General features: G+C 38.3%; 1 protein-coding gene across 1 annotated transcript; it reads left to right on the top strand.

Annotated features, from left to right (window-relative positions):
- Positions 1-9859: 9859 nt before the first annotated feature.
- LOC124636925 (cytochrome P450 6B1-like) lies at positions 9860-25662 on the top strand. Its single transcript, XM_047173198.1, has 10 exons — positions 9860-10162; positions 13577-13775; positions 14099-14208; positions 14311-14533; positions 16146-16264; positions 16798-16899; positions 19212-19427; positions 20724-20863; positions 23518-23626; positions 25044-25662. The coding sequence occupies exons 1-10, from the start codon at positions 9871-9873 to the stop codon at positions 25244-25246; spliced, it is 1713 nt and encodes a 570-aa protein (XP_047029154.1). The 5' UTR covers positions 9860-9870; the 3' UTR covers positions 25247-25662.
- The last annotated feature ends 1793 nt before the right edge of the window (positions 25663-27455 follow it).

Consider the following 27455-nt stretch of genomic DNA (forward strand, 5'->3'; position numbering starts at 1 on the left):
TTTTTTCTTAACCTTTAATATATCAAAACTGATACTTACAGAAACTGAAGCTTACAGATGTATATATTTCAAGACATTTGTATATATTATTTTTCCGTAAAACAAATGAAAGAAAAACAAAATGCTATTACAAAAAATCTATTAAAGCAAAGACAAAATATAAATCCGCCATTTTACTATAACCCGCTATCCGCTGTCAGTATAACCTCACCTTTACACCCGCGACTATTTACTTTGAAGTAAGCCACTTGCATCTGAACACAAATCGCTCCGCTATTATGGTAAAATCGCTGAGAACTATTGATTTCCTCGTTGTATCGTGCTTTTGCTCACGTACCTACGCTATTTATATGCTCGCATTTTTCTATTAATTTCTTTGAAATGAAAGTTAATTGAGATATCTCAGAACCGCAAATTGATCTCGATAAATGTATCCGAATTGAAAACCCAATGACGATAGGTACCTACGAGTCATCTTTGAATTAACTTTATTATATTTTTCACGATTTTAGTCGTGGTGGCCTAGTGGGCAAAGAACCAACCTCTCGAGTATGAGAGCGCGGGTTCGATTCCAGGTCAGGCAAGTACCAATGCAACTTCTCTAAGTTGGTATGTACTTTCTAAGTATATCTTAGACACCAATGACTGTGTTTCGGATGGCACGTTAAACTGTAGGTCCCGGCCGTCATTGAACATCCTTGGCAGTCATTACGGGTAGTCAGAATAATAATAAGGGCATCTGAGGCGGATGACGGGGAGTAGCGACCCCGCGGGGCTATATATCCGAGTGCTCCAGGGAGAGTATACTGTCCCCCATCTCCGGCCTGCCGGAGTGAAGCATGATGGGGGATAGGTCTCCCGCCTCTTGGCTTGCCTTCATCGGCCGGTCAGAGTGGAGTCGCTAGAGCAGGGTTAACAGCCCACTCGGAGGGTAGGTGCCTCGTGGTAAGTGGCGAGTGGGCCGGTGATGCTGGACCCACAGGGAGCGCGTGATCTGCGTTTAAAGTCCGCCGAGGTATCCTCACCCTTCAGCCGCTCATGTACCTGTTGCCCCCTTGTTGCGATTTAGCGACTGATTCCCGGGGGCCCAGTAAGTGAGTTGGCGAGTCTCCACCTGCCATTTTTACGTGTATTTATTACATTGTTATCGGCAGGTGCCATAGTTCCCGTAGTTTCCCCATTCCTAGTCCACTAGCATCCCATCACAATAGCCCAAGTAGTTTTCATCCATAGTTAGCAATAGTTTAGCACAGAACCGGGGATTGTCCTTGGGTACATTTCTATAGTGTATACAGGGATAATCGTCGGTTTTGTGTCACCATTTCATTAAAGTTGTCTCAAAAGGGCTTCAGCGTGTTGGCTTCGGCCCCACGTTCGCCTCCCAAAAATCCGGGACTCTATAGTCCCGAGGTCTGGTAGAGACATACAAGATCATAATAATAATAAATTGTTTATTTGCATAAAACATGGTATACAAGGTGTTAATAATAATAAAGTAAGTACAAACATGTTTAGCTAAGATGAACATAGCACGCAAAAATTTTAGGTAAACTAAACTATTTAAGGCATTAACATTTATAATCCATAAATTCTTTTAAACTATAAAAATTATATTCATTCAACCATTTATATAATGCAATCTTCAACAGTCTTATATTTAATACTTTAAAATGACTTGGCATCTTATTATATATCCGCACACATGTTGCAAGACAATTTTTATTATATTTGGTCAGTCTTGGTGGATCACTCTGTACTAATCTAAAAGGATCTCGTCTGATCCGTGAACATATTTCATTTGCAGTTTTAAACAGATGTATGTGCTTAACTACGTAAGAAGCCAGTAAGTCTGACACCAGTCTAACCAAGGGGTATCGGGTTGCCCGGGTAACTGGGTTAGATAGGCAGTCGCTTCTTGTAAAGCACTGGTACTCAGCTGAATCCGGTTAGACTGGAAGCCGACCCCAACATAGTTTGGGAAAAGGCTCGGAGGGTGATGATTATATTTTTCACGATGTTCTTACGAGATTGATAGCTCAGATTTTCGCGTGTATTTTTAATGTTATAAATAGTAAGTATATAATCTTGTAAGTAAACAAACACATACGACCCTAAACATTTCATTTATTCCGTTAATAAAATGTTTAAGCAATTAGCTATAGTTTATAGGTTCTCATTCCTTGGCTACTTGCATAGTTGCAACCGTGTATGTTTAGTGGTAAACCGCATTGTAGAACAGTAATGTTTTCCAACCACACGGAACCCAGTTTCGTAACAATAACAATAAATCTATACTTCTAATCACCTTAGGTATACCTAAGAGACGTTACGGGTAGTCAGAAACCAGAATGTCTGACAACCTGTCTGACCAAGGGGTATCGGGTTGTCCGGGAAGCTGGGTTGTGGTGTACTTTGTCAATCGCTCCATGTAAGTAGATAAGTAGGTAGGTTAGGTAGGTACTGTTCAGATGTATCGGGTTAGATTGGAAGCAGACCCCAGCATAGTTAGGAAAAAGCTAGGCAGATGATGAAACTATATTAGGTACTAGCCGTTTTCCCGCGGTTTCACCCGCGTCCCGTGATAACTACTGCCCGTACCGAGATAAAATATAGCCTATTTTACTCGTGGATAATGCTTTCGAATGGTGAAAGAATTTTTAAAAACGGTCCAGTTGTTTTTGAGCCTATTCATTACAACCAAACAAACAAACAAAGTTTTCCTCTTTATAATATTAGTATAGATATATCGTGTACAAAGCCTACATCTCACGATAATCTCCGTAACTAGTATTATGTGTGTTTCCGTCAGTGATGTGATATTTGCCTTTACGAGACCGTTGCGTCAAAGTTTATTAAGTATTTCCTTACACTCATTAGTTATTTCATAATTAGCTGCGTAGGTCCCTTAGATAATTTGCTGTTTGTGATACTGATAGATGAGAATTGCGATCTATAAACAGAGAAGTTGGTTTCTTCAAATTAATCCTAAACCTATGATCCTAAAATGGATATACAAGTGACTTATCCAAATGGTAATCCATGTGATTTTAAATATTATGAGAAAATAGTTAAAACGATGTACAAATAATTGGAAATACAACCAGACAATCCCATTATTCCTTTTTTTGCAGTCGATTTCATACACTACCTTTTAGGGGTAGTGTATGAAATCGACTGCACTGCATATAAACGGATAGCTGAAAATAGCACGGATACTAAATTGCACTGACCTCGATCAACATTTTACGGTATGAGATAGGGTAGCAACAAGGGGAGTAATTTTATGACCATCCAACAGTACGCATCTTCATCATTCTCCTGCCTTTATTCTATTCCATCTATGCCAATTTATTTGAGGCGTAAATCTCAGAAACTTCAAGTAGAAATTCTGCAAAATTCAAAATTGAAGTAAAAAAGGAATGACAAACTTGTTTGAAAGTTCAAACGCTAGGAATACACGCGGATAACTCGAAAAGCGCTAGTAAATTACATATTAAATCCATTTCTATACCGACACCATATTATATCTCTACAAATCACAAATATTCCATTCACCAATACCATAGCATCAAAACCCACAAAACGAATAAGTTCAACTCAATTTGCATATCGGATCTCTCAAGCTTTCTTTTACGTAACACAACCTTGACCGACTTAACAAATGTGGTGTTCAGTTATTGCACTCGACAATTATGGAACCGAATTGCTGGCAGTTACTATCGTTTCATAATTTTGCTAGTTTTTTTAACAACGCGTACATGTGACCTCGTGGATTGAGAAACTCATCTTTTGGTAATCCGTTTTGAGAGTTTGTTTTTGGTCAGCTTATCTTTCCTTGTCTATGGATTTTTCCTAAGCAGTTTCTACGTCTTCAATGCCTTCAAAGATTTAAATATGGAATTGTCAGGATTTGAAAAAAAAAAACAGTGCACACCCATACTTTTTTGATTGAAATATTTCTGTCTTAACGCATCACAAGCTCAGTGTTTGCGAAAAAAAGTTGGTGAGTACCTAGTAAATAAATCTACATTATTGGAGTCTACTTAAATTTGAAGTAAGAAGATCTTCGTTTATGTCTAACAAAGACCTAAAAGAATAGGGTTTTACACACTCAACTATGTATGTGTCGGAGGCGTCATCAGGATGGCACTATCGTCCGACATCAGTTAGGGTAATCGAGCAGAGAGATAAATCAAACAAACTCAAAACTTAAACAAACTCAAAACTCAAACGTTTATTCAAATTAGTCAGAACAAAAGACAGCCCCCCAAAACGCCCGCCCTTCGCCACTTCCTATGTGTTTTGGCTTGGGGAGAAGAAGTGGCGGAACAAACTCCCCAGCAACACATGTCTGTCTGTTAGGTTAGAAGAACCATTACAATACAAAAATTATAAGACACTACAATTAGTTTAGGTACTACAACGCTAGGCAATAACACTAGGTACACTACACGTAACGAAAGGCAGTAACGCGACAACTCCACGAAGACTCGACGAAGCCTCGACCAAGACTCGATCAAGACTCGATCAAGACTGAGCTCCGCGGACGCCACGCTGACAACCACGACTCTGCCAAGCGCGCCAAAATGTTGTTTCACCGGAAACGCCACCAGAGGGCGCGCTTGCGTGACGTTTAGTGTCCGTACTAATGACAGTCTCCGACACGGCCATCTTGACAACTCACACGTCCTCGTGTGAGGTAGGTATCTGGAACAAGAATTCACGGAAAGTAAGACGTCCTTTGTTCGGCCTTCCTGACCAAACGTTCGTAAAATGAAAACAACAAAATTTATTCTCATTCACATTTACATTGTCATAACACAAGAATCTCAGCATTTAAATTACAAAATCAACATTCGAACCAACTTAAAAATCGTTTGATCAAATTTAGTATGCAGTACTCTGTTCGTAACTCCACCTCGTCTAACAACTCATTGCCTCAATCCGGCAAAACCAGCGGGACCTCCATCCGGTAACCGAATTCAACACACACAACATATCATATTGCCTCTGTCCGGCAACTATGGGACCTCCATCCGGTACCCAATCTACCTTCTTCCTTTGGCGATGTAGGCGACATCACCATGCTGGACGTTGGCTAGGTAAAACTCAGGCCAATAACCACGAACAGCATCGAAATGTACGCGATCTGAGCCACTTGCATACTACGTTTGCATCTTTAATCTCTCAATTTAAGGTCTAACATCCTCATCAACATCCAGACTGTTTTGTGAAAGTTTCTAAAACTCAAAGCGATTTCGTCCCGACCTGGGAATCGAACCCAAGACCTCGTGTATAGCAGTCACGCTTGCGACCACTAGGCCAACGAGTCAGTCAAACAGTACAATGTACAATGACAAGCCACAATAAAATTGGATTGATCTCACCAGGTTTATCATTCAGGCGTCGTAACATCTCTGTGCATAGCGTCTCGTGTATGTTCATGCTGAAATCCGGCGCGCAGTAGAATCCAGGCGTCGCGCTCGCGGACGCCACAGCGACGAACTAGCAGACTAGACTCCTTTCACTCGAAGCAGGAGAGGCTCACGGGATTATCACATGCAAAAGAAATCGGAAATCGGTTAATTTTATCACAACATTTTCATAACAACGATGACAATATTGCTATCATGGCATAAATCTAATTTCACTGACTGACGATTTTCCCAACCATGCAATTCATGAAGGTCACGTCAACATTATGTCAGCTCCTGGACACATTCGGATCAAAACAAACCTAACAGAAGCTTTATGACGAAGCTTGTGGCAGTGAATGCTCCCTGAACCCAGGCAGTTCATAACCAACAATAATCAGCGAGACAGACTGCCTCTCAAGTTTAAAAATGTCGCAAAACAAATAACGTCAACATAAAGCAAAAATGGATCAGTCTCACCGGGTTTCCATTCAACGTGCGTGACGATGCGCACATCGCTATAGCGCGCAGTACAGTGGCTTTCGCGAACGTGAAGCCACGTAGATGCACGAGCACCAACACTCCGAACTCACGATAACACATGACACGTTGACACGTTGGGCTCCTGGCAGGCAGCTGGGATGCTCCGCAGTAATTTTGTCGCCATATTGCACAATAACCACCGTCATTATTGAAACATGAAAAAAAGACAAATTCGGTTAATTTTCTAGCATACCCTCAATAACTAGCTTGACATGTAACAATGAAAAACGATACCATTACCATAACCGTGGTTACCATACTTCTACCTTCGCTGAAATTCTTAATAAATCTTCTACTACAACCTCCATTTGAAATTATTGACGTTCAATTTTTTTTTTAACCAAATGATTCAAAGTTCACTTACATCGTTAAATACACACTAGCAAAATTCACATAGCAAACCTTACTAACAAAAGTCAAAAACTAAGCTCAATTCAACAATTTCCTTCAAGACAACCTCCCTCCGGCGTCTGATAGCGATGACTCAAGACATCCTCTATCCGGAGTCTGATAGTCACCATTTCAAGACAACCTATATCCGGCGTCTGACAACAACGACTCAAGACATCCTCTATCCGGAGTCTTGACAGTCACCATTTCAAGACAACCTCTATCCGGCGTCTGACATCTACGACTCAAGACATCCTCTACCCGGAGTCTGATAGTCAACTTGCCGTTCAAGACAACCTCTATCCGGCGTCTGACAGGCACACCCAAATAACCATTCCACCGAATAACCACCCAGGATTCTTCCTAGTGCTTACCTAGATCGATTCAATGTGATAGCAGTATCGTAACTGGCGTTGCAATTTTCACCACTACAATCTTTGAACACGTTCACATTTTGAACACGTGACCCTGTGGGCATTCGGATTACATCCCACTTCTGATGTCGGAGGCGTCATCAGGATGGCACTATCGTCCGACATCAGTTAGGGTAATCGAGCAGAGAGATAAATCAAACAAACTCAAAACTTAAACAAACTCAAAACTCAAACGTTTATTCAAATTAGTCAGAACAAAAGACAGCCCCCCAAAACGCCCGCCCTTCGCCACTTCCTATGTGTTTTGGCTTGGGGAGAAGAAGTGGCGGAACAAACTCCCCAGCAACACATGTCTGTCTGTTAGGTTAGAAGAACCATTACAATACAAAAATTATAAGACACTACAATTAGTTTAGGTACTACAACGCTAGGCAATAACACTAGGTACACTACACGTAACGAAAGGCAGTAACGCGACAACTCCACGAAGACTCGACGAAGCCTCGACCAAGACTCGATCAAGACTCGATCAAGACTGAGCTCCGCGGACGCCACGCTGACAACCACGACTCTGCCAAGCGCGCCAAAATGTTGTTTCACCGGAAACGCCACCAGAGGGCGCGCTTGCGTGACGTTTAGTGTCCGTACTAATGACAGTCTCCGACATATGTATATTAGACTTTTTCCTCAACCTGTTCTACACTTTACAAAAAAACACAGTCACCTTTTTTCACGTTGCAAGACGAAACATTCAATACATTACAAAATACCGATGCAGCAATGTCAGATCTACTTAAAGTTCAATGACCTTCTCTCGTAGAACTGCAACTCATCTTAAAGAAACGAAGATCACGTGTAAGTGGATTAAAGTTAAATGTGGGTTAAGATGCCGCCGGCCGGCCCTTAGAGGACAGTGATGTAATGGACCTAAGATAATACAGGTATGGATTCTATTATTAAGTGCGATTGAAAAAAATTAAGAGAACGATCATTAGCTAATTAAAATATGATTCTTGCAGATATATGTACAAAGACATTATCACACACTACATGGTTCTGTACCATTAATAGAGGGCTCCCCATTGGTCTTTAGGTACCTATAGAACTTTTAAATCCTAGGTTGTAAACGTATGTTTTCATTAATCTTTTTTACTGTCACATTGCAGGACACAGACCTCTTGACATGTAGTGAAGGAATAACTTATTTCTTCCGTGAAAAACTCTGCAAACTTTTCTCAAGGATTCTTGCTTGTATCTGACCTACATATTTCACCCGCTTGGGAATAAACTTTATATATTCGTAATATTTTCTATTATACATCGACGGTAAAAAGGCAAAAGGGGTCAAGCGCCACATTTTGCGATTTTAACTTTTTTATTGACCCCAACTCCACTATTTTTTCTCTTTCGAATGGTCGTAATATCGTTTTCCTAGCATGAAAAAAAGTCACTTGCACCAAAGAATTATTTGTACTGAAGTGCCAAATCGATACTTGCCAAAAGTGCTCAAGCGACACCAACTTTACCTTGCTTGGTTGAAGGACCATTTTGTGTATTACGTTTTTGTATCGCCTTGTCATTTGGCATAATTTTAAAACCAATATTAGAAGTAAATATGTCGTTTGTATCCATTTTTCTTTTATTTGTTTAATAACTATAACGTCGCTTACACCAATAGTAAAAATTGTCAACTAAACATAATTGGCGCTTGGCCCCTTTCTTAAATAATTTTATTTTCATTACGTTGCATTTGATCCACTCAGCGCGCGCCAGCGCCTGGAGCTTAGGCCAAAATCTAAATATTCCAACATTAAATATTGGTGCTTGACCCCTCGCGAAAGCGATAAACATGGTTAAAACCTGGGGTCAAGCGACATCTATCTTTGAAACTATTGATCTCAGTCTTATTTTGATGTAAAATTATTAAAGAACATTGTATTTTAGTAAACTTTTCTGAAGATTGTGATGTGATTCAGTAAAGCAATAAAGATATATTATTTTTTAAAACTTTCTTTTTACTCTCCTGAACAATATGATCTGTGGTGCTTGACCCCTTTTGCCTTTTACCCGTCGACATATGTAAACGTTTTACTACCAAAACATTTCGCGAATAATATAAAACAAATAGGCGGGATAGGGAGATCTCACTGTAATACTTTGTATCGTAATAAAAAAATGGTAATCAACGACAGAGATTTTACGAGGAACTAAAGTTGACTTATTTGCATGGTTATTGCAACCTTGTTTAGTTTTTACGTTACAGGCTGGTCACGAGAAAAAAAAACAACATTAAATATAGATTTCTTTGTTTATCCTTTAACTTTCAGAATTTTTATAATTTGGCAAAGACCAACATATTTGGTGAAAATATATTTCCAAAAATGACTTTTGCGTTTTATCCTTTAACCTTGAGCATTTGGCAAGGACCAACATATTTGGTAAAAATATATGCTCAAAAATAACTTTTCCGTTTTCAAGTCAACAATCTTGCAATAAAAAATGAAAATAAATGTGAGTAGGTCATTCATCTTGCGTCGAAACAAAGACACAAGCACTTCAACATATTTTTGTATCCGCAACAAAATTACACGCTTCTATGAAGAACTTTATTGCAGTTAAGAAATACTTAATCCGGATTCATGTGACCGCCTCATGAATGGACGTGTCACACACAGCCGCTAAATCCGGCCCTGCCTAACTTTCACTCTTACAGCATCACAGATTGCGCATGATTCTTGTTAACGCATTTGGCCACATTGTGCGCAGGCGTTTGCCGCGACGCTATGTCTCGCGAATCGTTCCATTTTTGAATTTGAATTTTATTTTTAATAAAAAAAATTGTAAATTTTTATAAAAATGTACAAGTCCGCCCCTGCGTGAGTGTTGAGGATTGCAGTTTTGATTTTAGGAGTGTGAGTGATTTTTGAAATGGTTTGAAGTGTATTTTTTATATTTGTGCAATTGGTGTAATTGTTTTAAAAAGATAGAACACAACAGTGCTCGAATAAAATAATAATTTAAATGGAAAATATGTGAAAATACTTGCTAGATTCGAGTTAGAATCAGGATTTACAAAATCAAACTTACCTTTTCAGATATTTAACTAACTAACCCATACCAAATAATGTCACATACATAAAAAACCAAAAATGTTTGGGTTCAAACGCTCTTCAGTGCAACTGGTGGTGATGCTAGCCTGGCTCCTGCGATATTACACCTTCGGCTCTATATTCTTATGGTCTATTTTCGCTTGTGGGCTGAGCTTGGCCGTGGTCCTGGCCATCACGACTTATGACCATGACTATTGGACTAAAAGGGGAGTGTTTTCGCCCCCAGCGTGGCCTGTAGTGGGCCATATATTGTCTGTGGTGATGTTCAAGGAGCAAGGAGGCATGTGCTTTAAAAGGATCTATGATACGTATAAGGATAAGAGATTTTTAGGTGAGTGAATTAATTTATTTTTTAGTACGATCATATAAACAGAGTTATTGATGATGAAGACTGTCTTTAGTTAATATGTCAATGGTGTACTACCTATTTAAAAATCAAAATAAGAGCTACTGGGCCTGGACGATTTCGGTATGCGCAGAAAAAAATTACCATCATAAATATCTACATAATCCCAAGCTAAACTTGTTCTATCATGGCATGCTAGTATTAGGCAGATAGAGAGAATGTTTCCAGTTATTCCAAATACATTATCGGGACCCAAAATAAGTTTCGTCTCTGCTCAATTGATTGACCGTATTTCTACTACATAGGTAAGTTTTATTATTGTATTGTATTTTAGATATACATAAAACGTGTTTAAATCATGTATGATGCGGTATGCATTACCATTTACCATTTATGGGGACCTTTTGGGATAATTTTTTTTTGCAAAACGGCATAAGCACGAGTCTTGCGGCATTCTAACTATAGCATATTCTGTATATTTCCTCACAAAAACTGCAGACCACTGCTCTGCTTCAGTGCGGAAATAAGTATTGACCGCAAACTGAAGCTTGTTTACCATTTTAGCTAAACGGGTTGTTATATCCATATTTTTTTACATATCTGGCACTGTTATTTTGAAATCAAATTATAATTGTACTAGCTTCCACCGTTGTCCCTCGCTTAATGAGGGAACTACTTCCCCCTTATGCATAAAAAGCCTGTATGCTATTCTGATCCATATAATCTGTATGAATGCCAAGTTCCATAAAAATTCTTACAACACCAGTTTCTTTTGTTTGTTCTAAATATACAATCGTTAGCCGAAACAAGATTTTCATTCTGATATTAGCACAAAGTACCTTGATCTTCAGTCACAAAGTTTAAAATACAGCCTATGACTAACATACACTGAATGTCTTAAAAACCAAGATATCAAAATGGTAATACATCGTCAGTATTTCAACCAAGCATGATATCCACAAATTCACGTGCAAAATAATACACGAGACTGCCAAATAACGTTCACATGGGCAGACCGGTCGACCAGTCCTGGTCATACCAGAATATGATATCACGGATGAACGAAGCAGTCGGCTCGAACTTAACTGGACCGAAACCAATTATTCAATCATTCAGTGGCCTTTACGTCATCATGCATTATGCATTTGTGGATGCTAAGTAAATATTCGTGGGTTTGTTTTAGTTAGAAATTGATATTGTCTTCGAGATAGGTCGTGTCAGGGGTTAAAACTAAAATATCAATCGTGATATAGTTCATATGTGTAAACAATGGAATTGAATGCAATTGATCGTAAGAATGTACTTATAAATTCATAATTAGGTTCATAGATTAGTGGACTAGATATTGTAAAAATCAACTGAATACTAATTATTGGTCAGCTTTGAAAAATTATGTCAGTATTCGTTCTGTCGTTTTAGTTCCCATGTGTCGTGGAAGGCTATAGGCTTTTTATCCGGATGCGCGAAATAGTCCCCACAGGACGCGGTAGCATCTGCTTGTGGAAGCTACTGTTGTAATAATTCCCTTTGTCAGTGTTCCTGAGAGGCTAGGCAAAGAGAGTAGGATATCTGATATCAAACATAGTTTTAGTGAAATTACTACTGCCGTCAATAGGATCCTGTCTTTGAATATATACCTAAAGGATCTTGTTTATTTTTGCGTGAATTGGTTTGTCAATTATAATCAAGAAAATAAAGGGTAGCTGTTTGTCACTGTAATGTCAAGACGACCAACACCTTAGTTTGCCCGTGACCATGGATTCTGTAAAGGATCCGAAACGTTGGAATGAAATAATATTAATATAACCGCGATAAAATCCGATGATGACGAGTTTATTTAAACGTCAATACTCAATACTCAGTTCTTTATACAGGGCCCCGATTCTCCTAATTTTACTTAAGCGTCATACGATTCACGTTCGACTCGATTCGACTGATATCCGATCCCGACTCGATTACGATTGAAGCGTATGTGGCATTCCGCTATTTTTCTTTGAAATAAACGTTTTTATCCTTTTCTGTCATTCAATAATGAATCATTTTGTCTGCAAATGATTTACGATTGCAAAATGATTGTACAGCAAACATCCGTATAGACCAAAGTTAAAAAAAAAGCAGACCAATCGCACACCAATCAAATGTCAATCGAATACGATTGGTCTTTTATTAGTAGCAGAATGCCCGATATGGTTAAAACTGCTATTGCGATCATATTGCGATTCAATTTCTACTCGATTTTGACATTATTAACTTAGGAGAATCGGGCCCCTGGTGGTACATTATGATTGGAAACAATATGGACCTTATAGGGCACAGCTTAAAGAAGTAGCAGAGTTTTAATACTAGTTTATTAACGTCATAGGATCACATTTATTTGCGATTTCGCAATAATGCAGTAAGCTTTATACATAAAGGTTAGGAAATAGGTACTCGTCGAACTGAATCATAACAGTTTTAAGGACTTAGAATTTCATGTTCTGTGTTAATCGAATATGTTTATAGTGACAGTAATGTCTTCCTAGAATATGGAATATTATTGCCCGTTTATCACGATTTCACCCACTCCACGGTGGAACTATTTCATTTCAATCGGTTCAGCTAATTTACTGTAATATAACGTTTACTAACACATTATGAACAGGCAAGAATTTGTTTTTTTTAAAGATAAGTTCGCGCATCGTGTTCTGGATTTCCCTTTGTATGTGTTGATTTATTTATACTTATGAACGTTTACAAAAATACGACTTGTTTTTATCTTACAATTCGTGCCAAGTTAGGTACTTCCCGGGGACTAAAAACAGTAATAAACTTATACATAGAAATACCGTATTACAATAGCCATAGTAATAGCCCTATCATGGTAATAGTTACATCGTTTTCAGGCTTTCACTCCATTTTTAGGGTATCACCACTCACATTTTTAGGGTTCCGTATCCAAAGGGTAAAACGGGGTATTGTTTTCGCTCCTCCATCCGTCCGTCCGTCCGTCCTTCCGTCTGTCCGTCCTTCCGTCTGTCCGTCCTTCCGTCTGTCACCAGGCTGTATCTCATGAACCGTGATAGTTAAAGAGCTGAAATTTCACAGATGATGTATTTCTGTTGCCGCTATAACAACAAATACTGAAAACTAGAATAAAATAAATATTTTGGGGGGCTCCCATACAACAAACGTGATTTTTTTTGCTCATTTTTGATCTGGTACGGAACCCTTCGTACGCAAGTCCGACTCGCACTTAGCCGGTTTTTTATGTACATACGTAGGTAGACCATATTACATACTGTTTGCAGCAGAACTACGTTGATCATTTCTAAAAAAATGTTTCGCATAGAAGATTGGCTTTAGGCGCCAGTTGTTGTAAATCTTACAATATAAACAGCATACCATTACTATCAATTCCAGGCTGCCACCAGTTCTACCAGCGTACTCTAGTAGTCCGAGACCCGGAGCTGATCCGAAGAGTGTGCGTCAACGACTTCCAGCACTTCACGGATCGAGGGTTCTTCTTCAACAAGGATGTGGACCCGTTAGCAGGGTCCGTGCTGTTCTTGAGGGGAAACGAGTGGAAGAGGCTCAGGGCTAAGATATCGCCTATTTTCTCGTAAGTTCAAAACATTTTTTTGATTACCAAAGGGACGGTCTTGGAGCTGTCTTTTAAAGACCGACCGAAAATTCACCAATAAAGACCATCTTTATTTGTGACTGTGAACTACTTTTCCTACCTGGATAAAATGTAGTCTGTCTTTCGGGAAAGGTTTAAAGGGGAAAGGTCCCCGATTAAACAATTATTTCATTGTTTTAAGCTCTAGACTGCCTTTTATCCGGGTGCGTAGAACTACGAGACGCGGGTGAAATCTTTCTAGAAGGTAAATAGTATATAAGAATACAATTGCAGATCCTAACCAGCAAACTCAAAATTTTCAGACCAAACAAACTCCGAGGCATGTTCCCACTAATAGAAAACACAGCTGAAGAATTCGTAACACGCGTCAAAGACTTACTGTCACAGTCTAACAAAGCTACTCCTAAAAACGGCACAATCAAACCAGTGGAACAACCAAATGGTATGGGAATGGGAGATGTTTCCTCTGTGGTCGATTCAGAGAAGCTAGTAGTATCGGCACAGTCTGATAAAGCTACTCCTAAAAATGGCACGATCAAACCAGTGGAAAAATCAAATGGTATTGGAAGTATGTCTTCTGTGGTGGACTCTGAGAAGCTAGTGGGAGGTTATACTGCTGATGCCATAGTGCCCTGTGCGTTTGGACTTAAGAGCAATGTTATGTACAATGAGGATGATCCGTTTGCAGTGGCGCTGCACGCCTTCTATGAAATGTCGCTGTTCAATATTTTTGAGAAGTAAGTTGGTTGAAACTTTTTGATTTCGTTTTCCAGTTTTTGCGATGTGATTTGATATTGATCGCTTGGTGTTTTATCTTTTCTTCGTTTAATAAGTTCTTCATTTTACAAACGATGTCATACTTATGTGTAAATGGTCATTTACATTATGTTTGTAGGAGCGATTAGTCCGCTTCTTAGCGTGCCTAAGCTTACGCGTACAAAGATAGTACAAATGTTAGGCTTTCACAATTTATTTAATATTCTAAGTAACGTCATCGATGTTTTAGGTCTACTAACTTATAATGAGACCTAGACACACATTGATTTTCAAAGAATCTAGCTCTTAAATATTCTAGTATCAATAAATGTAATAAATATCAAACATTGCAATCAAGCGTATCACTTATATTGACAGAACTTATAAATAACAAATTGATTGATACAAACTTTCATATGTTTCCCATCACTTAGGTACATACTAACTTAGTTGAAAACTTGACAAACTTAATCACTAAATTGGTTTGTGACTATTAAAAACTTGTTCTAAATAACTTAAGCGCTAATTTGAAAGAATTTTATCGTAGATTTAGTGTTACAGATAACTTGTTTTAGTGTTACTAATTGAATGGCCTAGACCAGGGATGGCGAACCTTTTTTGAGTTACATATGCTCAAATTCTACAAAAAAATAAAGTGGTTTGCCGTGAAACCCGTCACAATTCGTCGTCATTGTAAATGGGATCTTATTGGTTATTTCAAAAATCATATCATTAGAATGATCGAGTATCTAAATAACACTTTTTACCGACTTTTCAAAAGGAGGTATCTCATTTGGATGTTTGTTCTTTTTTGTCGGATGCAGCAAGTAAATTGCGACGCGATTAAAACCGCGAGAAACAATTAGTTGTACATAATTTCAATTGAAATGCCCAAATTATTAGGTATGTTGTGTGTGACCAAGAGCACGTATACCAAAGATTCACCATCCCTGGCCTAGACTGAAAGTTAGGCTGTAAAATAGGGCTAATTGCCAGTGATATATGAAAGCCATTTGTTTGTGTTGTGAAATATATTTTGTAAACTTTGAATGGGTTTGTAATGGGTGTTTTAGATTCTCTGTTACTCAATCGGATAAAAGGGTGTTACTCAAATATCTTTTTTACTTAAATGCTTATGGATTTTTTAAAGTTTTAAATCAAGAGAGAAAATTTAATACTGGAAAATTTTACAGTAAATTATGCAGCGGCACCTTTTGAAAACCTTACGTGTATTAACGAAGTATTTATTTATAAAAGGGTATAATTATTGGAACATTAATTACGGTCCGAACATCGAATATTTTCTCCTCTTTCAAGCAAAATATGAAATTCGTTTTGCATGTGGTAATTCGTTTACATGGATGTTTTTTCTTATTGTCTGCGGATTACAATAAACGATTCAACCGTTTTTTTTTCGATTGGAGATTTGACATAAGCTTCATATGAATTGTGTCTTTCTTTAATCGAAAAATAGTTATTGTAATTCACAGTATATGACTTACTTATACGAGCGTCTGGTAACGTAGTAACTATTTAGCAAGCTGTGGTCTTAATATTTGGGCAAATCTTTAACTAGTTCTTTCTCAATTTCAGAACGATGCGTCAATTTTGGCCGGCTTTCGTACTGTTCTTTCGCATGAGAATAATACCTAAGAAAACGCACGATTTCTTCTACAACATCGTCACCAGCGTGCTGAGGGCACGGGAAGAGGGTATCATGGATTCACTTTGCTTTCTATTCATTACCTTTTCAACCGACTGCTCAGAGAGGAGGTTTTCAGTTCGGGTGTTTTGTTATGATAAATGATATGATATGATGAGGGTGACTTCTATAACAGAAACGTGTAGATATAATGATGTATTTTGCCTATATTAAAATTTGGATAGGTGCTGCGTCCTATCCACTTTGTATTTTGTACAACCTCCACAGAAAAAGAAGCGTGATATTTACTGTTGTTCCTTACCGGAAAAACAGAAGAAATAACTTTAAAGTTTTCTTAAGAGCTTTTTAACTACTTAGTATATAAAGACACTATGGGTGGGTTGCCCCATGTACCTCTAAAGATATTCAAACTACGCCGATACAATTAGCGACCAATTAGAGGCAATTTGAGGACTGCTTACTCGATTTGGTCTAAAAGTCACATAGTGCAAGCCACCCAAGCTAATGCTACTAAACTCCTTGTCGTTGTTATCATTAGGAATATTGCACAAGAGAAATAATTTGCTATTACCAATATTTCAGGCGTTCAAGAGAAACGCGGAGATTTCATCGATATGATGATGGCGCTGAGAAACGATGAGACCAACAATAACTGCAAGAAGGATCAAGAAGATGTGGAAATAAGTAAGTGCAAAGCAAACTGTTTTAATTCGAACAAAAAACTGTACATTACACGTATCAGTTATTATAAAAACTGTATCCTACAAACGGTTTCACGTTCGTCAAATGGGAACTTTTCCTTGCACTCAGATAAAGAGTAGCATATAGGCTATAGCTTAAGTTCATAAATACATAGCATAAATTCTTCAGTTATTATAGCTATCTAAAACTTAAAAAAAAAACGAAATCTTTTCAAAATAGTCCAGTAGTTCCTGTCAATGGCGCTCTTTTCAAATCGGAAGCTCCCGAGATTGACGCCTCAAGAAAACAATTAAACTGAAGAGTTTGCTGTTTGTTTTAAATAATGCTACAGGAACATACTTGGGTAGACATCATTTCTCTTTGATGTTTCATGATTTTCCATAAGTAAACATAACTCCTACACCGGAACTTTAAAATTTAAATTTTCTAAGTTAATAAATTTCAAACAGGCATATCAAAGAAAAACGGCTGCCCCAGCTAATTACAAGTTTTATCTTTAATTTAAACTTAAAGTTTTAAGATAACTTAATTAATGTGGTCTCATTAACTTTAGACATTAAGGGTAACTCATTCCGATATTGCTTAATTTAACCCTTAACTTTGGCTAATTCGGTTGATAATTTTAACTTAAATATGAACTTAGTATCGATCTGCTTATTAGACTTTGAGAGGCTTAAAGCTTGAAACTAAAGTTTGTGTTTGTGGGGGTAGTTAGTGCAAGTTATCAAAAAGGAATATATTTAGTTCTATAATAATTAGTCTAAAGAACAATAAAATCAGGAACATCTAAAAGAAAATCATGGATAAAGATTTGATGAAACTTGGCAATAATAAAGCTTACAAATCACCAATTGTATTTTTCATCAATAAACGTTTACATCATCATCATCATCCTCATCATCATCTCAGCCATAGGACGTCCACTGCTGAACATAGGCCTCCCCCTTTGATCTCCACAGATACCTGTTGGAAGCGACCTGCATCCAGCGTCTTCCGGCGACCTTTATAAGGTCGTCTGTCCACCTCGTTGGTGGACGTCCTACGCTGCGCTTGCTAGTCCGTGGTCTCCACTCCAGCACTTTTCGGCCCCATCTGCCATCTGCTCTGCGAGCAATATGGCCTGCCCATTGCCACTTCAACTTGCTAATCCGGTGGGCTATATCGGTCACTTTGGTTCGTCTACGGATCTCCTCGTTTCGGATTCGATCACGTAGAGAAACACCGAGCATAGCCCTCTCCATAGCTCGTTGAGCGACTTTGAGCTTTGAGATGAGGCCGATAGTGAGAGACCACGTTTCGGTGCCGTAAGTCATCACTGGTAACACACATTGGTTGAAGACTTTCGTCTTGAGGCACTGAGGTATGTCGGACGAAAAGACATTGCGTAGTTTCCCGAACGCTGCCCAGCCGAGTTGGATTCGGCGGTTGACCTCTTTCTCGAAGTTGGACCTACCTAATTGGACTACTTGTCCTAGGTAGATATATGAGTCAACAACTTCGAGTACCGAGCTTCCAACAGAGACTGGGGTAGGCTGAACATGGACATTTGACATAATTTTCGTCTTGTCCATGTTCATTTTCAGGCCCACCCGTTGTGAAACTCGGTCGAGGCCCTCGAGCATCATACTGAGTTCCTCCATCGACTTTGCCATGACTACGATGTCGTCGGCAAACCGAAGGTGAGTGATGTATTCGCCGTTGATGTTAATGCCAAGTCCTTGCCATTCCAGGAGCTTGAAGGCGTCTTCCATTGCGGCGGTAAACAGTTTCGGGGAGATTACGTCCCCCTGTTTTACGCCTCTTCTCAATGGAATCGGCTTCGTGCTATGCTCCTGTACTCGGACCGACATGGTGGCGTTATTATACAAACACTTCAACACTTCGATGTACCGATATATCGGTACATCGATATATCGTTCGTGATAACCCTTGAAAACAGCTTATAAACATGGCTTAGAAGTGTGATGGGTTCTTTAATAGGCTGTTGTCACCTTTTTTGAAGAACAACACCACCCCACCCCTGCTCCATGCTTCAGGCGTTTTGGCCTCGGACAGGACGGAGTTAAAGAGCTTCTGGAGGACTTTAAGTACCGGTGTTCCACCCGCTCTCAGAAGCTCTGAAGTGATTCCGTCCTCACCCGGCGTTTAACGTAACGTTTACGTTTTAAAGTAATTAATGTGCCCAATTTTAAATAAATTCTAAACACTATTAAAGTTGGCAACCAGTATGGCCCGTTTTCAAAAAAAAAGATTGAAATTTCGACTCTAAGGCTCACCATTCCTTTTATTTACAGCCGACATGGTAATATCAGCAAATGCCTTCATCATCTTCCTCGGCGGCTTCGAGACCACCTCCTCGACCCTCGCGTTCCTGTTCCTCGAGCTGGCTGCCAACCAGGACGTGCAGGAGAAGCTCAGGAGTGAGATCAGGGAGGTGTTAGCACGGCATGACGGAAGGATCAGCTATGAACTGCTGCAGGAACTGGGGTATATGGAGATGGTGATTCAAGGTATGGAGGGAGTTTGGTGTGGTGTTGATTTTATTATAATGTTCGAAGGTATGTTAGTATGTTGTACATGCCGATACACCTATTACCATTCTAGCTGTTCCCCGCGATTCTACCAACGTCCTGTAGGATCTACTCTGCTCACTTGGATAAAAGTCTTTGTACTTTCTAAGGCTCTCTAAACTATCTGCGCACCGATTACATTTCAATCGGTTCAAAAGTTATGGTGTCAAAACCTGACAGACCGACTTTCGCATTTTTAATATTAGTAAGGATCGGAACACCTACTGACCTTATTTTGAAGAGCTTGACTGGCTTCAGGTTATATAGAAGTTTGTGGCCTTAAACTAAAATAATTGTAATTGTTTTCAACTCTAAACATTTCTATCACGTAAACTGTAACAAAGCGAAAACTTTTGTCAATCCCTAAAATATGTCCTAGAAATCAAAATTTAGTCAGTCACTTTCCAAAACTTTTCGGATAAATCTGTTGAAATAGCCTGTAACTACGGAAATTAGGTTCAAGTTTGTACCTGTAGGTTTATAAATGATGTACGGGACCCTCGTCTTATTGTAAGTAATTAGTTCCAGTACACAACAGTGACCTGAATTGGTTTGTTACTTGTAAACGGAAAAGTTTCTTCTAATGAGTTTTTACTTTTCCCACGAGAAATCGCCGACTGGTCGGATTAGGGACTGTGCCCGTTACGCGGGGAAGTAGTAACGTTTTATTAGTGGGAAAGTACGTAGTATGTAATACAAAATGTTGTAAAGTTTGGAAAGAGGAAACTCAGCAAATCGGCTAGATGGTCGTGGCGCATTTGAGAGGCGAAAATAAATTCTCAGCGAATTTTATCCTCTCTTTATATTGAACTAAATAACTTAGGTAAACTGTAGGAAATGGTGTGCATTTAGGTAGGTATTAGAGAAGGCATTGTTTTCTGAGAGGAAAAGGGTCCTTAAATCTTTTTGAATAATAATTAGTAATATAACATGTGTTTATACCTACTGAATAATTTTAAGCCTGTTGAACCGACACCAACTTTCTTATCACAATAGGTACAAGCTACATAGGTATCTACGTCATCGTCGACGTTGACACTATCAAGCATCAGAGGCTGAAACTATACTTGTGTGTTGATAATGTACTAGCATAGCACATTATATTTGTATGTATTTGGCAACGGGAGCTTACGTGTAAGAAGACAATGTCCAATATATTTACACACACACGTATAGCTCACCCGCTTTCATGAGACCAAACCTCTCTATACCTCATCATAATTTTCCGCCTTTCAGAAACCCTCCGCCTGTACCCTCCATTCCCGAGCATCCAGCGCATGTGTACCAAAGACTACGTGATTCCCGACACCAACACGGTCGTGGAGAGAGGCACCATCGTGCTCTTCCCTACCCTGGGGATACAGAGGGACGAACAGGTAACTGGGCAGTTTTCAATCAGGTATTAGTCAAGGTAGTAAATATAGCAACAATTTGAATGTGGGTAAAGTATGTGTGGGATTGTGGACACAACGATTGCGATCTTCGAGAAATATCAAACGAAATGTAAACGCTAGTTACTCCTTCTCAAGGGGGAATTCAGAGGGGGCTTATAGAGGGCCCTAGAGCTGGGTCTAGGAGTTGAGCACTCTTTTTTGAATGTTGGGATAATATTTTGATGAAGTTTAAAGTTGCTTGCAAATATATGATTTTTTTAAATCATCATCCTCCGAGCCTTTTTACCAACTATGTTGGGGTCGGCTTCCAGTCTAACCGGATTCAGCTCAGTACCAGTGCTTTACAAGAAGCGACTGCCTATCTGACCTCCTCAACCCAGTTACCCGGGCAACCCGATACCCCTTGGTTAGACTGGTGTCAGACTTACTGGCTTCTGACTACCCGTAACGACTGCCAAGGGAATGTTCAATGACAGCAGATATGATTTTTTTAAATACATCTTATAAAAGATATCGTAAAGACAATACTTAAAGAGGGTATTGTTACATGTCATAAAAGACACGCGTGCCAGAACACGACCTTCTTGATCGAAGAAGATATAAGATTTAAACTCTCAAAGGATTGAAGAGATACTTAAATGCAAGCTAGTAAAAGTTGTCGACTACGTGCCAACTTACAGCTGCTATATTTTACGCGAAATAAAACTTGGGAACAAGCGAAGCCGGGAGGAAACTCTAGCATAAAACTACTATAAGCAACTAACTGCCTTTCTACATGTTAGGAATACACCACTTTCTTTTAAAGCTAGTTTAGAGGATAAATCGGGTTTGAAATATTGTCAATATCTAGATTGTGGTAGCTTGGTATGGCATGCGCTTTGAATAAATGAAAAATAATATAGGTCAAAACAGAATATTTACTTATTTGGCAAAAGAGAATTAGAGTATTTTTCAGAAAATCATAGGTAGGTATTGCGTCGGTGTCGCTAAATATATTTGGGGAAAGGGCAGGAAGAAGAATATGGGTCAACGGATGTTTTTATGATTTTGCAAATTGGTTAAGATCAACACTTTTGCACGTCAAATAACTTATATAGGTCGTTATTACTTAGCAGAGTACCTCTAGTAGGAACACAAAACTCATGGTTTTACTTTTCTGTGAATATAATTATGGGTATTCGGGGTATAGAGGTAGATAAATGGAAATAATTGAATTGGGTATTTAAGACTAAGTATATTTTATTATCTGAGAGCACTATTTAACTTAGCTATTGTTTAAAATAATAGTCCTAACCTACGGTGCGCAAACCTGGTCTCTCACCGAGTGTCAGAAGTCCAGGCTCAAGGTTTGCCAAAGGGCAATGGAACGTAGCCTTTTAGGCATTAAACGGACCGATCGCATACGGAATACCGTGATACGTTCCAGAACAGGAGTCGCTGATGTAGGCCAAAAGGCGGCAACATTAAAATGGAATTGGGCCGGACACGTCAGCCGAATGCATCCGGAGAGATGGGCCACTATTGTCACCCAGTGGACACCTCAGGATGGACACCGCAGGCGGGGTAGGCCCCGGAAGAGATGGCGTGACGAACTAGACGCCTACTGTCGAGACTGGTGGACACGGTCGAAAGATCGGGAAGAGTGGAAGCGAGATGGGGAGGCCTTTGCCCAGCAGTGGGACACTACAGGCTAGATATAATATAATAAGATATCATTGTTTAAAATGCTTCGGTGGTTTTATCAGTTACCTGCTTCTCTTATTGAACGTGACCTTACATTGTTTTGCTAATTTGCAAAAATAATAATCACAGACATGTGTGCATTTACATAGGTAAAAAAAGAATGTTAAGGCATATTGTATCACGTAGTTTGAAAAAATATTTAGACAAGAAAAATGCCAAAACAATTTTCTGAAATTCCATCAGTACCCTAGAACCCTTTATTTTAGATAGAACAAAGGTTAAAGAATATCGAATTAAGCTTATCGATGCCAATCATCTTCAAGTTATCGAGTTAGTGTCGATAAATTTAATTTTAAAAGGAGTGTTGTGAAGTTAGCTAGAAGTTGGGGTTAGTTTATGCATTATTAGGCTGCTCTTAAGAGACTGTTTGAAAGTTAAAAGGGGTAGGTATGGCACAAATGCGCGCATATGGTGAAGACTGATCAAAACTTGTTTTAGCTGAACTTTTAAAGCTATAATTTATAGTGTAACTATAGTTGTCTCCAATCTTTTTGTGGTCATTACTCAGAAACCATTTTTTTTAGGGTTCCGTACCCGGCTGCGGGATTGTTCGAAAGAGTTAGGGTAAAACGGGACAATATTGTTTTCGCTCCTCTGTCCGTCCGTCTGTCACCAGGCATGTGTCTCATGAACCGTGAAAGTTAGAGTGCTGAAATTTTCACAGATGATGGTTTCTGTTGCCGCTATAACAACAAAAACTGAAAACTTTAAAATAAAATAAATGTTTTGGGGGGCTCACATACACCTTTTTTTGCTTATTTTCTAAATAATGGTACGGAACCCTTCGTGCGCGATTCAAACTCGCACTTGGTCGGTTTTTTGTTATCAGTGGGTGGCGGAGTTGCATAGCCATAATATAAACAATAGTTAATTTGTTTGTGCGTATATTCCAGTACTTCGAGAACGCATCAGCCTTCATTCCTGAGCGCTGGTCCGAAGGTTCTCCACAACCGCCTCCAGGGGTCTACATGCCGTTTGGAGACGGACCTCGGTATTGTATAGGTATGTATTGTATTTATGGTAGGTCCACACGATAACAACTTCACACAGACTTACATAGAATTTAGTTGTAGTTAGTCTGCATAATAAAAAAGTCTGCACAAATATCTTGCCATCATATTTTCACTCAGAAAACTGGTGATTTGATGATATCAGTTGAAATTACTAGCGCACTAGTGACGTAAAGGCGAAGCGTCAAAAAAGCGAGATCTTTTTCTACGTTAAAACCTTGTTCTCCAATAGCGATTTCACATTACCGGTTGGTTAGCGAAAACATGTTATTTTTAGAACGAATTTTAAGTAGTTATTAGCTTTGATTACGATGCGGGAAAATCCGCGGGAACAACTAATTTCTTTCATGAGTAAACATAAAGGGTTTCCTCTTATTTGCAATTTTTATTATGACAGCAGCAGGAATCTAACAAAATACATAAAAAAATAAAATGGAACTGTCATTTTCACTGGCTGCTAAAGGTCAAAAACATTAAAGATAACTCGTGGGAGGTCAAAGCTTTTATATTGTGTAATATTTTAATTATAACGCGTTACAAAGGACGATTTTGTGATATTTTTGGGGATGTAATTTAGTTACGATTTTACAGTTAGGCTACTTTGTAAGATTATTTCTAACTAGCTTCCGCCTGCGGCTTTCTCCGCGTGGTGTGTTGATAAAAAGTAGCCTATGTGTTGATCCAGGGTATCAACTATCTACATTCCCAACCCAATCGGTCCAGCCGTTTTTACGTGAAAAAATAACTAACATACCTCAGATCAAAGAAATAGGTCTATATAATCTATTTACATCCATATATTCTCACAAACTTTCACATTTATTTTAACAAAAGCATTATTCACAAAAAATATCAAGTTACAAAAACAATATGTATAATATAATGTTATTTATTATTTCGAAACCTTATATTATGATGACCTCGAAGTGGCGCTGAACGTCAGCAAAATAGTTGCAACTTGACACTCATTTCCAACGAGCTAACAAATAAATGTTTATTTAGTTGTTTTTGCTGACCTTACGCTGATAAGTGCAATGTTCTCAGAAAGTGGCGCTTATGAGAAGGATATGAAATATAAGCAGTTATTTCGAAATACATTTGTTTTAAATAAATACTTTTGATACTTATAGATACTACTTTTTGAGAATATATGGTTGGTTAGCATTTGAGCAAATATATTGGGTTATTGATGGCTGTATTTCTTTGACAGCACTTTAATGTTTTTAGAATTTATTCGTCCTGTTTGATTTGTTTCGTAATGGCCTGTAATTTAAAGTTCTGTATGTAATGTAGCTGTAGTTTTTAAAAAGTTTATATCAAATATATTTAACCTAGTAGAAAAAAGGAGTACTTTGTTTTGTACCATATGTCTAACAGAACGTCAATCAAAAATGCACTCTATGTCACAGGCAAAAGGTTCGCTTTAATACAAATGAAGTGCTGCCTCGTGCGTCTCCTGCAACACATTCGCATCACGCCGGCGCCGCGCCTCAGGCCGGGTGACAGCATGGCGCCCGCGCCGGGGCCGCGCCTCGAGCCGTTCACCGCCGACCCGCGCTCCCCGCTCACCTTACACCCCGCTGACTCCCTAGTCACGCTCAGCCTTTTATGACGAACTTTAAGCTGACTGTAAGTTTAAGAATGCTTAGTGAGAAAAAAAAATATTGTAAAATATTGAGTGACTGAAAAATGATTGCTAAAACTGGCATTAAGTGAGTGACCATTTTTTGCCACAAATTTTTCAATACATTAAAAAAAAAACATATTGTGACGTATGCTTTCTCGAATATAAGGTACTGACAATTACCTATTGTTGCTATTTTAAATTAAAAATACGATAGAGCTGGGTAGTAGTCAAAGTTGACCAAACTTTGTAAAAAGCCCTATATGGCTTCGTGGGTCAAATAAAACTGTTCTTTGCCATTGATTGTACGGCATTTTAGAATAAGAATATTATAACAGTAAATAATCATAAGTTTAATTTAGTTATATTTCTGTAAATAAACTGCTTTACTTGAATTGAACAAACATGAAGTTTTAATTTTACTTGTCGCGGGTAAACCCAGGGGAATCAGCTAATACTCTCGAACCATGCCTTATGGCATGAGTGAGAGAAAAATACCAAGATAATATTACAACATTGTCGTTTGATAAACCATAGAGAATAAAATGACTAGCGGAGGTGCCATACCGGAAAATCTCCTAAGAAAGTAGCGCGACAACATGCGGGTGTTAGGGGAACGAGGAACGTTACTTGGTATGACCTCAAACGTCTTAAGTCAGGTTAGTCAGTAAGAGTCTGATGACACTCATTCAGCGCTGCTAATCCACAGCGGGAAAGGGTGTGGGGTCATTTGATGATATTTGAAGTCGTAAAAAAATATAACGTATTTTTTGGAACCCGCCATTTTTTTGTAAAAACTAATATTTTCTTTTCGTTAGTTCATTGGTAGCTGAGCGTTTTGGCGCTGCCCATTGTGAGTATTAGACCTAGTAGAAGGCGCCTGACCTACCTGCGTTATGGAATCTCCATTCATCTTTCGTTCTTCCGTGCCAAGAATATTCATTTAAAACTACTTGGTATAAGATTTCGATGGCATAGCATAAAAATAAACAAATTTAGAACTAACCTATAAGTATATCTTCACATTCGAAAATAGTACTTAACCCAATGCCATAAAGTCTACATTCATATACGCATCGATTGGGACTTAAATCGTTTAAGAAGAGACAACTTGGCTTTATAAGTTCTAACTCAAGATTTTTATATTCATTTATTTTTAGTAACGTTTGTATTATGTCATTAGATATTACGTGTTATTATTTTAAATAATGAAATAAGTATTATATAAAAAAATTAAGAAAATTTACTCGGAGGTGTCAACATGAAGTGAAGGTTAGTATTCTTTATTTTACTTGAAAAGTCAAACATTTTATTTGTCTTCAAGGTCTGCTATTTAGATCCATGAACGTTAAAATTTAACTTTTCTATTGGATTCCGTTAAAACATTATAAATACTTCGCTTTTGAAATGGACCACAGTTTAGTAAATAACATTATGAAATCAAAACACAATCTTGCCTACCTAAATATTCTTGAAAACGGTTAACTACGTTATATTTTTTATTACTTAAGTAAATATTCGGAATAGGCTAAATATAGCTCCAAAAACATTAATTTCAATTTATGTACCTTTAAATAATAAATCATTGAAAACAATAATTACGAAGAAGAAATAAACATCAGAGCTACTCTGATTCTCGCAAAAAAAAAAACACGAAGTTTTAAATTTGGAACGCTGAGGATTCAAATTCGAAGTGTATCATTTTTAAGTAACCATAAAGGTTTTATACGGCAGTGCGATCTTAGTCTATGGTACGCAGTTTGACAGTAACATAAAAAAAGTTTCATTACATAAAAGGTCTATAATTTACATACATATACAATATAAATACAAAAAATATAAATACAATACATAGGTCACTGTTCGGTATTTTATTTCGAATTAATAAAGCTATTACAATTCCGTCCGTTGCATTAAAAAATAAGGCTGCTTAGTCATTCCCTCGTCATCCCTAAAGGAGGACACCGACGTTGGAAAACAAAAACGAAGGAGGTTTTTTATAGTGTACGTTCTTTGAATGGGTCCTTTCACGTCACTTGCCGTACATTTCCTATCGTAATTGAGATCTGACACCGTGAATGGCGCGTGGACAGATAAAAAACTCTGTGTTTCGCTAGCTCATGTTTTTATACACAATATGGAGGATTATCCTATATATTATAACTGTATGAATAGGTGATCATTTTTTAGGTTGATT

This window comes from Helicoverpa zea, chromosome 15 (assembly GCF_022581195.2).
Source record: "Helicoverpa zea isolate HzStark_Cry1AcR chromosome 15, ilHelZeax1.1, whole genome shotgun sequence".
Lineage (NCBI taxonomy): Eukaryota > Metazoa > Arthropoda > Insecta > Lepidoptera > Noctuidae > Helicoverpa > Helicoverpa zea.